General features: G+C 42.2%; 2 protein-coding genes across 3 annotated transcripts in view; both read right to left on the bottom strand.

Annotated features, from left to right (window-relative positions):
* The window catches only part of smarcd3b (SWI/SNF related, matrix associated, actin dependent regulator of chromatin, subfamily d, member 3b), a 40,589-nt gene extending 40,197 nt beyond the window's left edge, over positions 1-392 (bottom strand). The window contains exon 1 of the mRNA XM_041961556.1: positions 291-392. Coding sequence (XP_041817490.1) covers positions 291-302 — 12 coding nt within the window. The 5' untranslated portion in view covers positions 303-392. The remainder of the gene's footprint in view (positions 1-290) is intronic.
* A 1,223-nt stretch (positions 393-1,615) lies between these two features.
* nfx1 (nuclear transcription factor, X-box binding 1) lies at positions 1,616-15,383 on the bottom strand. 2 transcript variants are annotated; one of them, XM_041961368.1, is made up of 23 exons: positions 15,152-15,383; positions 13,252-14,184; positions 12,942-13,103; positions 12,555-12,632; positions 12,266-12,371; positions 11,753-11,824; positions 11,462-11,601; positions 11,237-11,336; positions 10,931-11,148; positions 10,211-10,308; positions 10,072-10,102; positions 9,892-9,974; positions 8,389-8,497; positions 8,040-8,159; positions 7,879-7,958; positions 7,550-7,780; positions 6,937-7,010; positions 6,754-6,855; positions 5,865-6,002; positions 5,664-5,730; positions 3,026-3,171; positions 2,799-2,903; positions 1,616-2,610 (listed from the first exon to the last, which is right to left on the bottom strand). In XM_041961368.1, exons 1-23 carry the CDS (start codon positions 15,159-15,161, stop codon positions 2,535-2,537), a joined length of 3,279 nt encoding a protein of 1,092 aa, XP_041817302.1. In that variant the 5' UTR covers positions 15,162-15,383; the 3' UTR covers positions 1,616-2,534. The 2 variants fall into 2 exon arrangements, with proteins under 2 accessions (XP_041817302.1, XP_041817301.1); XM_041961367.1 differs by having other exon boundaries at positions 15,143-15,383.
* Between the last annotated feature and the right edge of the window lie 833 nt (positions 15,384-16,216).

Here is a 16,216-nt window from a genome sequence, read left to right on the forward strand (position 1 = left end):
GTGCACCATGCGACTGTACGCCTCGGAATAAGCCTGAAATCACCATGAGGCTTTTTTTTTTTTTTTTTTTTTTTTTTTTTCATGGACGCACAATAAATTAGAGCTAGACGAGGAAAAAACTCCGGTGCGCACTAATCCGGCTGGCAACGCGCCTTCAGGATAAAGAAAATATATAAAGAATAGTTTCAATGGTGGATGCGGATCCTGTGCAGCGCAGACTCAGCGAGGCAAAGTGATGTGGAATAAAACAAATGTGCTAATGTAACACAAGGTAGCATAAGCATCCATACCTTTCTCTCCATCACTGTGCGCTTTTTAGGCTACTCAACAACAGCAACTGTAGGATGTGTCTCTGTGGAGGTGTCCGGTCTGGCGCGGCGCGGAGATCCCCTGCACTCCTCAACTTCCTCACGGCTTTTCAGACAGCAGCGTCTCCCTATCACTTCCCCATTACTGGACAGCTAGGCGACTTATTAGCACTGGCCTGTGAGACGCCGAGCCGGGGATGGAGCCAGAGCCAGGATTGGTGAAGTCTTGTTCGGAAGGGAGCAGGAGCGCAGGCGCGGTCTCTGCTGGAGAGTCGATATAATGAAAAATTACCAGTGGCAGGGAGTGTCATCAAATTATCCTCATAAGCGTTTTCTCTCTCTCTCTCTCTTTTTTTTTTTGGTGGAGGGGAGATATGTTGTACTGTCCGATGGAGGATTTAACAAAACCAGTGTGGAATTATGATTACAGGTTATTCTCCGTTTTGCAATGGTTGTAAATATTTGTGCACTGCAAGAACAAAGACTGATTTATTGTTGGATGCGAGGCCTCAGTGGTGCACTGAATAAAACCCGTTTACTACACCAGCAACAGACGAGCAGCACCATCAGCTCCCTAATCACAATGATTAAACACCTTTTCTAAAAGCTTTGTACACTGTAACTATAAACCCTCCATAATCCATAGTCTTAATCCATTGATGCGTTATACAATTACTATAAAACATGAATAAGGGCAACTTTTGGTTGCCAGCTTGTGGAAAAAAAAACTCTTACCACTTACCATTTGGAAAAGAGCTGCAAATGAGCTTTTTTTTTTTTTTTTTTTTTAACTTTATTTAGTTTCAGTGAGAGTAGTGCTCTATTTTGCAGGAGCGTCCTGATCACATTCAGTGCCACATGCACACCTGGAAGCTGCTCAGTAGACTAGTCTGATCTGCAGGGTCTCGCACAAGGGCACCTCAGTGGTGGTAATGAGGGACGGTCTAATGTCTTTGTTCATCTGTTTTTCTCCATATTGTCATGCAAATGCATAAGGTATATATGAAAAAATACAATTCTTTTCACAACACGAAAAATGATTTTTTTTTAACCACAGTAAATGAGTAAAAATTGCTGATGCTGTAGGAGTGATTTTAGGAGGTTTGAACTCTCATTTCTAGGTGAACTAAAGACATACAGTTCATATGCATAACTTTATTGAATGAGGCATAAAAACTGCACCATGGAAACACAAAGGAAACTGGTTGCCTTTGTATTAATTCTCTTGATATCAGCATCTCTCTCTCTCTCTCTCTCTCACACACACACACACACACCATTAATAGGCAGAAATGAAAATGTCTGAGTAGTGGACTGTTGCCAATGTTTAATAAAGGGATAATGTTTGGAGTGCTCAACATGTATGTGAATACAAATGGCAAATCTGGAAGTGTCAAGTCAATGCAGGACAGTCTGTAATACTTGCATCTAATCTCTTCTCTCTCAGGCTGCTGAGGTGCGACTGAAACGCTGCATCTGCTACAGAACAGGTTCACGAACGTCGGGCCGACCAACATCCTCCCTGTTAAAGTGTCCACGAACCCCCTTCAGGTGCAGAAGTTCTGAAGCTGACCTCAAAACTCCTTAAGGTTTTACCAAGGAAGAGCTCTCAGAAAGTGCAGCACAACATCTGGGTCATAGCCATGTTTCAGACAAAGCTTTCTTTGCGCAGTGCAGCCCACTCCTACCCACCCACAAACACAATCAGCAGAGGTTTACTACTGAACCCTTGGCTCAACACCAGCACAAAGAACAAAAGATATCCCATGGCTGAAAATGTTTCTGGCACGCTGTTTGAGAATCTTAAACCGGAGAGCTCAATCTGAAAGAAGCATCTGCTGTAGAGATGGGTGAGCTATTCTCAGGAAGAATTCACTTTTTATTAAGTTGAGTTCGATGAGGGGCTGGCTGCACACAAAGGAGGCAAAGAAAACAAACATGAGCTTTTCAATATGATCCACCTTCAGAATCTGCAAACTCAAGCGACTTTAATTTCCAAATTCAAAGGGAGCACTTGACTCCCTTCCTCCTATCAAGTGAGGGTTATCACAGGAGGTGATCACATGCTAGAGACATTTCAAACTTCATTTGATAATGAAGCCGGGGGAATTCTAATTGATCTTTGATGAACACAAATGAAAAAGGTCATTTAGGTCTTTTTGGCAGATGTTGACTGGTTCGTATAAGTAGATCCTGAGGGTTCATCTTTGTTTTTTTTTTGGCATTTTAATCCTGGACATCAAAGTAGTCGATCACAGGCTCCTCTTTAACCATCTTCGACCAGCTGCTTCCACTGGCGGCCCTGCGAGGAGAATGGAGCAGAAAATTAGCCATAAGCAGGCAGTAAAATCTAAAACGAGAACAAGGACAAGCAGCCGCATAGGATAAAAAGTTTATAGTTTAATCTTTAAGGCCACTTCTGTGACATTTGATTATGGTGGGGACCCTCTAGTTAGAGAGCAGTCTCTTCAACCACAGAAGGAGACTTACTTGCTGCTGTGCTGTTTGATATGAGCGATGGGAGGTGGGGCCCTCGCCGCCGTCTCTCGCTCTATCAGTGATGTCAGGGTCGAGTTCGGACAGACCGACTTCCCCCTGAGAATGAGCACACACCTTCAAATCCACAATCAACACTTGAACTTGTCTTCAAGGTATCCAGGCTGCTAGTATTTGCAAACGTATTCATGTGTGTTTTTACCGTCTGACTGAGGTCTTACTTTTGGGCTGTGATGACCACGTTGCGTTTGGGCTCGCTGTCGTAGCTCACGCTCTCCACGCAGTAGACCTCGGCCAGCTCGTGGATGATCTTCCGGTGTTCTCGGTTCATGGGTGGAAAACAGTGGCTCCTCTTCGGCTGTTTTCCCTGCAGACATCAGCAATGAGCGGCCCATTAGTGATTTACACTGACAAGCAAAAATCAGCCAATTAGCCATAAGTCATAACTTAGCAGAGCAACAGATGTTATGTTAAAAATGGGACTCAAAATATGCTGCTTGTCTTCGCATCTGCTTTATTTTGTAATTTTTCTATCACTCACCTACATCTACAATACGTTCTCTCATAAACTGGGATGTCAGGATGCAACATATAGCTAAGGAGTTGTGAGATGATTAACAGGAAAGTAGAAATATTTCTGCTACAGCTTTGAGGGCTCGTACAACTTTTTAACTTTTAAGGCAGCTGAACCAAAACTTTGCAGACCCCACCTCAAAGCCTTTTCATCACATTTTTATTGTTACAATAAATGCAAATGTGAATCACGGCAATCAGAGTATATCGTCACCTTGTTTATTTCCCCTGCTGTTCATATTAACTTTGTATGTTTTGAGGAGGATTATTTAACGCTGCTAACTTCGACACCAGGGACAATAACAGTCTCAATGTTTCTTTTCACACAAAAAATGGTTTAAATGGGTGATTGTGTAGCAGAAACATCACATTGTGCTGAAAACCAAGCATTCTGAAGGAGTACATTCAAATTCAAGCTCCTTCCTAACCTTGATAACATTTAAACAGAAAAATGAGGCATTTTACAAACTTTCAGACTTTTTATGAAAGTTTGTAAAATGTTTCTCTCTCCTTGTGAATTACAGGTTGATTTTACACTTTCAACCGCTAAAAAGTATTCAAATGAACACATAAATCTGACAATGAATCTTCATGTTTTCGTTGAACTGCAAACAACAGGTGGTGCACAGCTTTGTTTTAAGGTTAGGATTGCTCTGATCTGTTAACATTCTCGCTCTTCCGTCTCTTTTCTCCAGCCTGTAAACACAGGTACAAATGCTGATTAAGAGCATTTGCAATTATATTCTAGGTTATAGTGCAACTCCAACTTTGTGGCAGCAGTTTGGGGAAGACCCTTTCCTGTTTCAACATGAAAATATCCCCCATTTACAAAGCCAGGTCCATAAAGAAATGGTTTTCCCAGTCCAAGCATGTTTGACCAGGCTTTTTATAGTCATGTACTACATTTCGAGAGGTTGGGAAAACAGCAACTGGCATAAAACTGCTCCACCTTCTCTGCCAGGAGCTAGTTACCAAGTATTACAGCATAAAAATTCGACATAGAATAAGATTTAATAACCTCTGTTTTGACGACGCAGAAGCCCACACACAAAGGCCAGCAGAAAATGGAGTTTGTAAAGGCAGCACATTTAAGATGGGAGAAAATATACTAAACCTTTCATAGGCAGACTTAAAGGCAGAAAAGCTTTGCCGCCATGATTCGTGGTTCCAAAAAGAGATTCAGCGGGTGATAAACGATGCTTTACATGTGGCAAAGAAACCAAGGCAACAGTGACCCTGACAGCCTCACTCCTGATCGCCTGAATGCATCGAACAAAGCTGAAAAAAGAACTTGGAGGCTATTTTTCCAACTGCCCCATGAGGCACCTACTAATTTAGTCTGGCTTAGAAACTGTTACTAAAGAGGCTTCGCCGTCCTGTCAGAAAACTACAAGCAACCACAGCTGGTTCCGTCTCGCAGGTCCACTGGAGAATTGACCGAGCTCAAAAATAGCTGAATATACAACAACTAGGTCAGAAAATAGAAAAATGATCAAGGTTTTGGGTTTAGATTCATACATTGACGTCACAGCTAAAAGTGGGTAGTCTAATGAGGTGGGCTGTGCTTTCTTTTCTAGATTGACAGTAGTTCCAAGCAGCCCATGCATGCGCTCATAACAGCGATGTAATCACATAAACACTGAGGAACAGTAGTAGATCATAAATTAACTCTGATCCAAATACAGAAGTCATGATTGCATTTTAAGCAGAGGCTCAAAGTCTTAAAAAACAGACATACTGGTTTTATTTTAACAATCAGGTGCAGAGTGTTGTAACATTATGGCTGACAACTCTTCCCTAATGGTGACCAACAAAACATCAGTTGGATGCATCTAAACTCCATTTGCATTCAAAAGTGACCGATAATAGAAAATGTGCAGCACATTCTTCAAACAGCCATCATCAACTGCTGCCCTCAGGCACAGGGTACTTGGTGCAAACAGAGAGCAGCGTCTCTGCAGATTAACACACCGCCACACACACCAGTGGGTCATAAGTGATGATTACTTCTATACATTGTTTAAGGGAAATCGTATCGTATACCTTAAACTTAAGTGGATTATAGATCAATTTGCACGACTGACAGCTGACAAAAAATTCTATTATGTAAATGCAAAAATGAGTAAGATGCTTCAACATTAAAATGTAAAATTTATCAGTTTTTCCTCGGTCATTGTTGAGAGCAGTGGGATCCAAACACAGCCACCAGAGGGAGCAACACGCCACAAGAGGTCACCCAAACTGTCAGGACCATACTGGCACAATCAATTCATTGCAACATCTCACCTTATTAGCAAGCTCAACAAGATTCTTGATCTCTTCTTCTACCTCTGTGACAAATTTCAGGTCTTTTCTGAAAGAGAGGCGGAATAGAGGGTCGTATGGAGAGTTTTTAGTGTGTTGGAAAAACTGCACACACAAACTTGTGTGAGTGCTAAATGGCCAGTAATAAATGAGGTAAAACGGTCGGAGCTGTAAAGGACAGACCTGGCATCTTCTTTCAGGCTGTCGCTGTATACAGAGGTAGAGCGGACGTTGAAGGGGTCGGAAGATGTGTCGATCTGCAACGCCTCTGCCAGACGCCGGTTTCTCTCCAAAGTAGCACACTCTTGGTCACATTCAAGCCTGAGGAAAAAACACAAAAAACAGCCGGGCAGATTTTAGGGCTGGGAATTACAAGCAAAAATAGTATTCAGTGTTCACTGGGGACTGTTCAGCCATTCTTCAAGGACACCCTGGCTTGTAAATAGTCGTGATGGAGGATGGTAGCAAGACGTTGTGGTGGCGTTGATAAACAGGAACTTGGCCCTCGAACACTATTAGGCTGCAACCTGAGCTTATCTGGACACTTTTACACGAATATAACTCACTGTGTATGCATGTACTTTACGGTGGCTGCGATAGCATCCTGGAACACACACACAAGATTTAATTCACTGAACACCTGATGAACTGTCTCACCCACACAGTCTCACCCACACAGGCGAATTTAATGACTAATCCAAAATTTGAAAATTATTATTATTATCTTTAAATATAATTTGGACCTAATTTGTTTTCATCTTGCTGCAACATGATTCTTCTGAAATAGAGAGCTCTGCTCCTCACTTCTTAGTGGCTGTTTCAGCTGCTGTAATCCATCATACGCATCCCTCTGATTGATTGATTTAAATATTCATACACAAACAAAAAAGTCATCATTCACGGTGAACAGGAAATCCATTTCTATGCGGAAGAACATTTAAATAATGTTTATGGATTAAAAGGACCTGCATCCTGGCAGGCCTTGCAACACCTCTTAGCTGTACTAACATCACTGTGAGGAATGGCATCTCAAGTCATTTAGTGTGTGTTCACATTTCCTCCACTCCTCTACCTGGTCTGTTTCATCTCCTTCTTAGTGAGGAGGGGACCGATGTCCATAGAGTCTCCAAGCTGCATGTCAGACAGTTTACTGGCCATGGCGATGGCTGCATACCTGCAGGACAGAGATTGAAGGATGTCTCAACCGCTTCATACTAAAACTCAAACAGCCGAAGACAGAAACAGTTTAACTGACCTCTGATATGAACTGGTTGCCTCTGTGCATACAACCGTTTCCTTTCTTCGACCACAATCACACTGTACAGCCACCTGTGAAAAGTATCAAGAATTAGACTCCATACTGCTGTAAAACATATGAGGGACTAGACGTCAGACTGGTGCAAAAAGGTTTTTGTAAGCAGACAATGTGTTGCTTTTCTGGACGTTTGATGCTGCTCATATGAGGAATTCCTGCAGCCGTGAAAGATTTCATTGTTTGTTGAGCTCTTGAGTTTGGAGGACTGCCACTGAAATGTTATTATTTCATCCAAGCTAACTATTTATGATAGTTGCACATTATTACCACAGAATTCCTCCACTGCTGGGAGCCAATGTGCAGCCAGAGGGAACAACACAGCTGGACTATTGAACATAACCTTCAATAATTAGGAAATGTGACACATTTATGGACTAAAAAACATTTTTCATTGGGGTAATAAGTTATTGAGCTGAGGAGAAACTTTTGATGGTGGGAAAATATGCCTCAACTCCCCGTGAATCCAAGCCTGGATGTAACAAAGACCATCTGCGCAAACTTTGTAACCCATGTTTCAGCTACTGGAAGTCCAGCTGCTCACAGTGTGCTGTACCTTGGCAGTGCAGGTAGTGCGTGGGCAGCTGCTGCCTTTATGACAGGGAGCGGAGCACGGGTGGCCACAGTCTGGACGAGGCAGCACGCAGGGCTGCTGGCAGCTGCCTTCTGCCAAGCACTCGCCCCGGTGACAGATCCGTCTGCAGCGGTGCTTTTCGCATGGCAGCATTTTATTGCATGTCAGGCCACAGGAAATGTTTTGCAGATGACATGGGATGTTGCTGCGTTGCTGTGGGCCAGAAGAAGAGTGTCACTGAAATCAAAGCGAATAAAAAAAATAAAAAAAGCAACAGATGTTGTGCAAATTCTCAGCTCAGAGGAAGTTACCTCATGCTTTCCCATGCACCATTTCTGAGTGAGGTACGTGCAAGGTGGACACTTCTCCTCACTGTGGCAGTTGTGAAACACTAAATGAGAGATAAATGTGAGGAGAACATTCCCAGTGACTGTATTTACCTGAAATGTGCACGTCTATGATTTTCTCTCACCTGGGTGGTCACACTCGTGTCTTCTTGTGCACATGTTTTTGCACTCTGGTGGCTTTGTGCCACAGGCGATGGGCGGGTACAAGACAGTGAGCCCACAGTGACAGGTCAGTTCATCAAAACCTACAAACAAAACGAATCAGGAGGCCATATAGGATATGAGCCGTGTGGAAACACCATGGTGCATCAATGCCAACAATAATACCACAAAGGAAAAAAATGACACATGGATGATGTAAAAACCTGCAATTAGTTTTTTTTTTTTGGAGTGGTAGAAATACTATATGGTGCTTGTGAGCCTTGGCTCATGAACACAGCACTGTTGGACTGGAGAAAACGATGCAGGACTCACTGGACTGCCAGCAGGGATCACACTTTCCACGGTGACAAGTCTCCTGGCAGCGGTGGAGGCCACAGCTGAGCTTGTAGCCGCAGATCTGGAGGCACTTGTGCTCCACATTCTGGCCAGACAGAAACCAGTGACACTCTTACTACCATTTTGATTCATTGTAAGACCTCAAATTCAATATATGAGAACTTTTAACACTTGTACTGAATGTGAGCTGCAAGCTGAAATTGTATTTTAGCATGCCCTCCAGGTGTGTAGAGTGGAATAATGTGAAGAGAAGAATGCAGTTCAGAATAGGCAGCGCTGCAGTCTGGATCTCATCAGTCAAACATAGGAGCCAGTGCAGAATTAAACAAAGCTGCAGTCTAATTACACTGGTTGGCAAAGCATGAAGCTATTTCAATTACAGAGCAGGCTTCTTGTTTGCATGATTTGTAAGAAACTAGATGTGAATACACATAACGTAAACACTATGTGATCACTATATTGCTTTACCTGTGCAACCTTCCTGCATTTGGTACTTTTTCATTGCATTCTGTTGTATTTGTGGCTGATGTTGCTGGAATTAAAACTGCCACTTTGTGTTCAAGTCGCTTGAAAGATTTTATATCTCAGCTTTTAGAACAGTGCATAATCATTTTACTGTAACGTACTACACAAAAACATATTTACATGGAGCGCTCCTTAACAAAAATATACAGATGCAATAACATGCAGGCCTCTTGGACTTTTATTGCAAACATATGAGATTAAAACTTTTAATATTCGTGAAGTTTGGTGGTGCTTCCGCCTGTCTTTAAGGGCTGTTATACCTTTTACAACCACCAGATGTCACTGTGTTTGCTGAGTTTGGAGCCCTGAAGCTTCAAATCTTTTTTGGCACAGAGAGTAAGAAAGCCCCAAAGTTTCACAAGGCTTCATCCACCGATCTCTATTAGAAGTATTAAGGCTTTTTATTAAATTATTAAACTATCACAGGTTTTGCTAACATGACAATACCAGTACTGTCTCAGCTACTCCGCCACTTTTTAACATCCTTTTGTTAAATTCTACAACCCTGATTCAAAAAAAGCAGGACCCTGTATAAAATATTAACAGAATGCCATAACTTGCAAATCATTTTTTTTTACATATACTCAATTGAAAACAGCACAAAGACAATATATTAAATCTTGACCTCATCAGCTTCCTTGATTTTTGTAAATATCTGCTAATTCTGAATTTGATGCAGCAACACGTTTCAAATAATTTGGGAAAGGAGCAACAAAAGACTGGGAAAGTTGTGAAACGCTCCAAAAACACCTGTTTGGAACATTCCACAGGTAAAGAGGTTGATTGGTAACAGGTGATAGTATCATCAGTCGTTCGCAATCAAGGATGGTGTGAGGTTCAACACTTTGTGAACACATGATTGTGTAAAGGATGTTACTAAATGGGCTCAGGAACACTTTGTAAAACCACTGTCAGTAAACAGTTTCTTTGCAAATGACTGCACTGAACACTCACCACACAGCACAGCTCGCCGCACTTGTGTCGGCCGCAGGAGCGTTTTTTGCTGCAGCGCTTCTCACAAGTGAAGACGAGCTCCTCTGGAACAGAAAGAGTCGGAAGTGAACAAGCCAAGACAAAGTAGGCAACTGGTGATCTCACATTTGTTTAATTTCATGTGAATTTGCTTAATCTCACCCTCTTTTTGGATTGTTGCACATGGGACCTCCTGAAAAACAAAAGGCCTGTTTTAAATCTTAGCTATCACAAATAAATCCAAACAAACGGCAGCGGCATTGACACAGCAGACAGACATTCTGCTGGTGTTTCTGCCTACCGTGGTCTTGGAGCCACATCTGCATCTGATAGTAGAGGTCAGGGAGCAGGGCCCGCAGCTGCCCTCATGGCACAACTTCTCACACAGATGGATGGTGTCTGGAATAACACAAGTTCATTCGCTCAGCCCTGACAAGCTGGAAGACAAAATCTGTAAATCTTGTCTGAACAGACAAGATATAAACAGTTTCATTGCCTGAGGGATGACAGATTTTCTTAGGGAATTGCTTTAGCTTTTTTGGGTTTACATTTTCATACAAGTAACAGGAACAAAGACATCCAGGAGGCAAAACAGCAGACATTTGTTACATCCATCCATAGAAAAAAAAAAGCATAGTGAAAAAAGCAATCGTGACAAAGAACAACCTCAGGATACACAAGCAAATGTAAAAACCTTAGGGCTTAACAAGGTTTTTAAATTTGGACTGATAAAGCCTGACATCATGACGTTTGATGGAAAATATTAGGTAAAACACACTCATCTCATTGAAGAGTCATTTCATTTAACAAAGAACTAAATAATGTCATTTTGAAAAGCGCCTGTTGGACCTAAATACTCTTAAGCTTTTTTAGCTGTTAGCCCTCATGTGAGGTTTGCTTTGCTTTCCTTGACCTGTATCCTCAGAGTCTAGAAACAGAGCCGGCAGGGTGGTGGCCATCTTTTGCAAACCACCAACCTGTACTTTTTCTAGTTCTGACACACTCTGCCCCTCTTCCTTACCGCTGGAGCCACAGGCCAGGGGTTTGTTGCAGGTCTTTCCACAGGAGGGGATGGGATCAGAGCAGCTCTGTCGTTCAGCGTAGCCCAGTTCCAGGAGTTTGGTCAGCGGCGTCTGACCGCAGGGACACGACTTCACCAGGATGGGGGAGCGAGGACACGGCTGGCAGCGACCGCGGTGGCACACCTGCTGGCACCGGTGAGCTTCACAGTCTAACATCCTGAACGGAGGAAAGTGAGTGTCAGGCAGCGGTGGGAACTGTCGAACTGAAATAAGAGCTTTATGATTAATGGGGAGGAGAGACTTACATCCCACATATTTTTTGACAGGAGAAATGCCCCGAACCATCAAATCCTTCTTTATCTGTGCCACACAGAACTGTACGAGTGTCAACGCCACAGTAGCACACTGAAAAAATAAAAACAGACAAATATTAACATCAGCTGACTCTGAGACCAAGCTGTCGAGATCAAAAGACACATTTATGTCTGTCAGAACATTGTGTGGAGCTGTGCTGGCACAGTGTGACTCACCCTGCTGAACCTGCCGTTGGCAGGGTTGACATGATCCACTGTGGCACACCTGGGCGCAGGTGTGTTCAGCACAGTTAAGTAGGGCACCACACACCTTGTCACACTGCAGCACTGTACCCTGGCCACAGCGCACTGGTTGACTGCAAAGATATGGTCCAATCAAAGTTGTGTTGTTAAAACCGCCGATACACGAACCAAATCCTTCCGTATCACATGAATACAGAACGTCCAAAGATGCAGACAAAGGATACACAGATAGAAAGATGCAAACATGATTAAAATGTAGAGTACCTGGTCTTCCCACAGATACAGGATTTTGTTACAAAGGCAGGACATTGTGGACAAGGTCCAGGGTGACACAAGCTGAAGGGAGACACAGAAACACAAATACTCTTCAAGAGAATTTGGGATTGATGTAATTTAAAGACAATAATATTAAAATCATGTGCACCTGTTACACAGATACAGTACCTGCGAAATCTGTACTAAATTGTAATTACTTTTGTTATTAATTGACTTTTTAAAATAAAAATCATAGCACTTTTTAACACATATTTTTACAGGCTGGACAGACATTTTAACATATGATAGCATCACAGTGGGTAAAAATGTCTTATTCTTCTGCACTCATTTAATAATAATCAGTAACTTCCCAACCTGGGGTTGACTAATCAAATAAAAAAAAAAACCTCTGGAGATTCTGATTGTTCACAACTGTCCTTCGCTGTTTTTCGTCCATGGTTTCCCTGAAATTGCTGCCAGCCACCATCAAAACACTGTTTTGCTGTGATTTTCAAGGCTCACATGTTACAGGGGTGATTGCAGTCCACTCCGCTTCTTTTCTTCCCACACATATCACCACAGCTGTGGGGAATCTCACTGCGCTGCCACTCTGGGTTCGTCACTTTACCTGCAAATCAAGTGTGGAATAAAAAACGAGTGATGACCTTGTTTCACCCTCTGCTGGTGACCGACTGGGTAAATTTGTAGGAATCTTAAACAGACCAAGTTATACGTTAAATTATCTGTCCTGACAATAAATAGACACTATTTATAATATGTATTTCATTGCATTAGTGAAATAGCCACTGACCACAGAAGCAGGTGTAGGAGGTCGGCTGTTTCAGTGCAACATTCTGGCAGGCCGGACAACGCCAGCCTTCAGCTGAATCTGAAAAACAGCTTTGTTTTAGTATGAACACATTTTTTATACATAAAGAGAACAGCAGATATTTCCGCTGGCCTCAAACTGCAATGCAACACAATACACTGTTGATGCAGCAGGAACTTCAAAGCCCGACAGCTGTGTTTTGTTTTTTTTGCCACAGTGACAAGGTATTGTCCATCTGCTCAACAGTTTTATGCATTGCAGTGTATTATACTGAGGTCCTGTTGTTTTGTAACCACAGTGATAACAACGTTGTGTGGAGTGAGGATCACTGCTGCAGATAGTAAACATCCAGATATTTAAGGGTTGTACCTTCTGCCTGAGAGGCCGGGGATCGAGACCATTTCTTGATGCAGTTCAAGTGGAAGACGTGGAAGCAGCTCTGGCAGCTCCACACCGGGGCCATGAGCCGGATGACATCACAGCAAACCATGCACTCATACTTCTCCTCAGACAGCTGTTCAATCAGACACCCTGTGGACCGACCAGATCAGAGGTTCAGGATAGTTCACACACAATATTATCAACATGTTTCTGAAGATATTAAATACATCAACCTAAATAGCAACGTAATGTAAATATAGAATGAAGCATATGTGATATTGTCAATTGACAGTCTAACCTGTCTGCGTCTCCTTGCTCTCAGGTATCTTGTCCCAGTTCCTCTGGCCTGGCCTGTGGTTTTGATAATGTGCTCTTCTCCCTCCTCTGGCCTGAAGGGGTGTGTGCCGCCCTGAGCCTCGTCCTGCTTTACGGGCAGGATCCTGAGATGACCTGCCATGGCCAGAGTCATCTTGGACACTGGCCCCCCTCTCTGAGGCCATTTCGTCTTGAGATGGCGGTTTGGGCACTTTGATTGGTCCTTGCCGTTGCTTTGCCTCAGTGTGTTTCCTCTGAAGATCATCATACTGAAAGTCTGAACCAGTCCTGCTCCTCTGAGTTCTTTCCCTAATGTCTGAAGGGGGGGTTTCTCCTTTGGTGTCACTTGACCTTTGACCCCCTACTGTTGTGTTGTTCTCCTTAATGTGAGAACCCTTTTCATTTTGTTTTCCTCTCCTCGGCTCCTGGTTGAACTTCCTGGGTTTTTTAGCCTGGGCATCCTGGTCTTCAGTGGTTTGTTCCATATTCCTGCGCACATCTTCTCTTCGCCAGTTGGGTCCATCGGGTCCCTCCATGGGATGGGCCCCTGAGTGAAAGGCCCCTGCACCTCTGTTGTTACCACTGTATGGACCAAAGTCACCTCCAGGTCTTTGCCACCAGGAGCTGGAGCCACCAAAATTTGCACCTCTATTGCCTTCTCTCCTCCCTCTACCTCTGCCTCGCCTTCTGCCTCCATCCTCTTCTTGGTAGGGAGAATGCTGATGCACTGCATAATATGAATTATTATGGCTAGATGGAGGTTTAAAGCCCTGATGAAAGTGTCCATATTGTTGAGAAGGATCATTACTATTACTGCTCAGGTTTCTGTCATTGTTAGGTCTGGGCCGGCCTCTTCGGAATGTGTGCTGATATGGTTTTTGATGTGACGCCTCATCTGGATTGAGGTCAGGTGGGTCTACAAGCGGAAGAATTGAAAGTGTTAAAAGCCTGAAGTCATGTGTGTAGAGCAATTCTGATGAGGAGCAGGAATGACAACAATAACTCAAAGTAAAGTAATTTTACTCACTTATTCACTTAGTCAAATACTGTCTAAGTCTAAATATGATAACCAATCAAAAGCTCCCAGAGCCCAAAATGAAGCTTTAAACGTAAATAATCTAGTACGACCAAAAGAAAAAGAGGAACAACTCAAACAAACAAACTGCTTATGATATAAGAGAAAGGAAATGAGCAGTACAGTGAAACCAGCAAATATTTATTATACATTATTTGTTATTCAATTACCAAAATTTGGGTCTGCATATCAATCTATTCATTCAGTATTATTCTATCACTTTACCACTCAGTTGAATACAATTCATATTAAGATTATGTAGTCAGTGGTTACACTATAGCTACTTACTAGGTAGCTACTTAGCTCGGTAGATTCTACCCAATTTAGAGAATGTTATCAACAATACACTAATTCCATGTCTAACTACTATTAGCCGCACATTCTGTTGCTGCTACGAGCTAACAAGCTAGTACATGTTTATTAGCTCGTGGTACTGTGTCTCACGTCCGACGTAATGTTTCAAAGTTCACCGTCAGGTGCTGTCGAGTCATCTAAGGATACCCGGATCTTACTGACATGCTAACGTTAGCATATCTTCAAACTAAACGTGTATCACAGATGAAAAGGCAGATGCTAAATCAGTTCGCTGATGTTAGCTGAAAGTTCATCTTAGGTAGCGCGAGCTACAAGACAAGCTAACTTAACACATAAACAGAGTATGTAAGACGTTAGTACGCAAGATTAAGTGGGCAGTCTAGTGTCAGAGACCAGTTCAGTTAAAATTTGATAGTTAGAACTCGTTCATACAGAGGCACAGTCTCACTGTATGGATAAAATATTTAGACAGCATGTTAGTTACCTGAGTTACCTTCGGCCATTCAATTTGATCTCTGGTTGTTGCTTCTCCCACGGCAAAAGTTTGACGACAACAGGCTGTTTTGTGAGAGATGACAAGCGTACCCAGGTACTCAGCGATAATATCCACTTTTTCACCAGTGTTCTGGTTGTTGAAACTAAGACGAACTCCCTTTAAAGCGGCAACTATCTCCTACCACTCACCTTATCAACACTAGCTTAACGCTAACACGGGCAATGTTAAGATAGCGTGACTCAAAAGCGGAACTTCCGGTCAATATTTCTAAAATAAAAGGCAAATGATTACATGTCAATATATTTTAGATGATTTAACCTACCAGAAAATACGTTCGCCCTACAGAACCACCATCTGTTAAGATTATGGTTTAAAAAAATATAGTTTGGACCATGAATGAACCAAACTAATAGGTATACTAATTATCATTTATCATACATTCGCTTAGGACAAGATTTAACCCTTTCAAGGAACCCGTCAACAGAAAACATGATTCTAAAACGGCCACAAGGTGGCGCTCCATGTTTGGATTAGTGCAACAAGGACTAGAGAAGACTAATAAAAGGAGAAAAACAAATGATTAGATTGTGATATTAGTTGATTTTGCATATGTTTATTTACTTTTCAGTGATGACAGTTTAAACTTGCCTTTAAACTTGCCTCAAAGAAGTTTATAAAATTTGTGCCAGGCAGATGTGAAACTAATTTAAAAGGAAGTATTGTATGTTACTTCGTGGCAAACATCTGTTTTTGTATTACACATATACATATTGTAATATATGTATACTACATATTTTGGATGTGTGAGTGGCTGTCTGGCTGCAAACCTTATTCTCCTGGGGAAAATAGTATTTTTGAATAGAAGTTTTAAATGAATTGAACTGTATTCATTTTAGAGGTATTTTATCTTAACGATACACGCTACGTCATAGGGAGACACAAGAGTCTGTTATTCCAGAGATCCATTAAATCCCCAATTATATTCAATCTGTATACAATGAAATATTGAATATAATAAAATGGGTGTCTTTGGGCAGCTATTACAGACACTGATAAATTTAA

The sequence above is a fragment of the Chelmon rostratus genome, chromosome 20 (assembly GCF_017976325.1).
Source record: "Chelmon rostratus isolate fCheRos1 chromosome 20, fCheRos1.pri, whole genome shotgun sequence".
Taxonomy (NCBI): domain Eukaryota; kingdom Metazoa; phylum Chordata; class Actinopteri; order Chaetodontiformes; family Chaetodontidae; genus Chelmon; species Chelmon rostratus.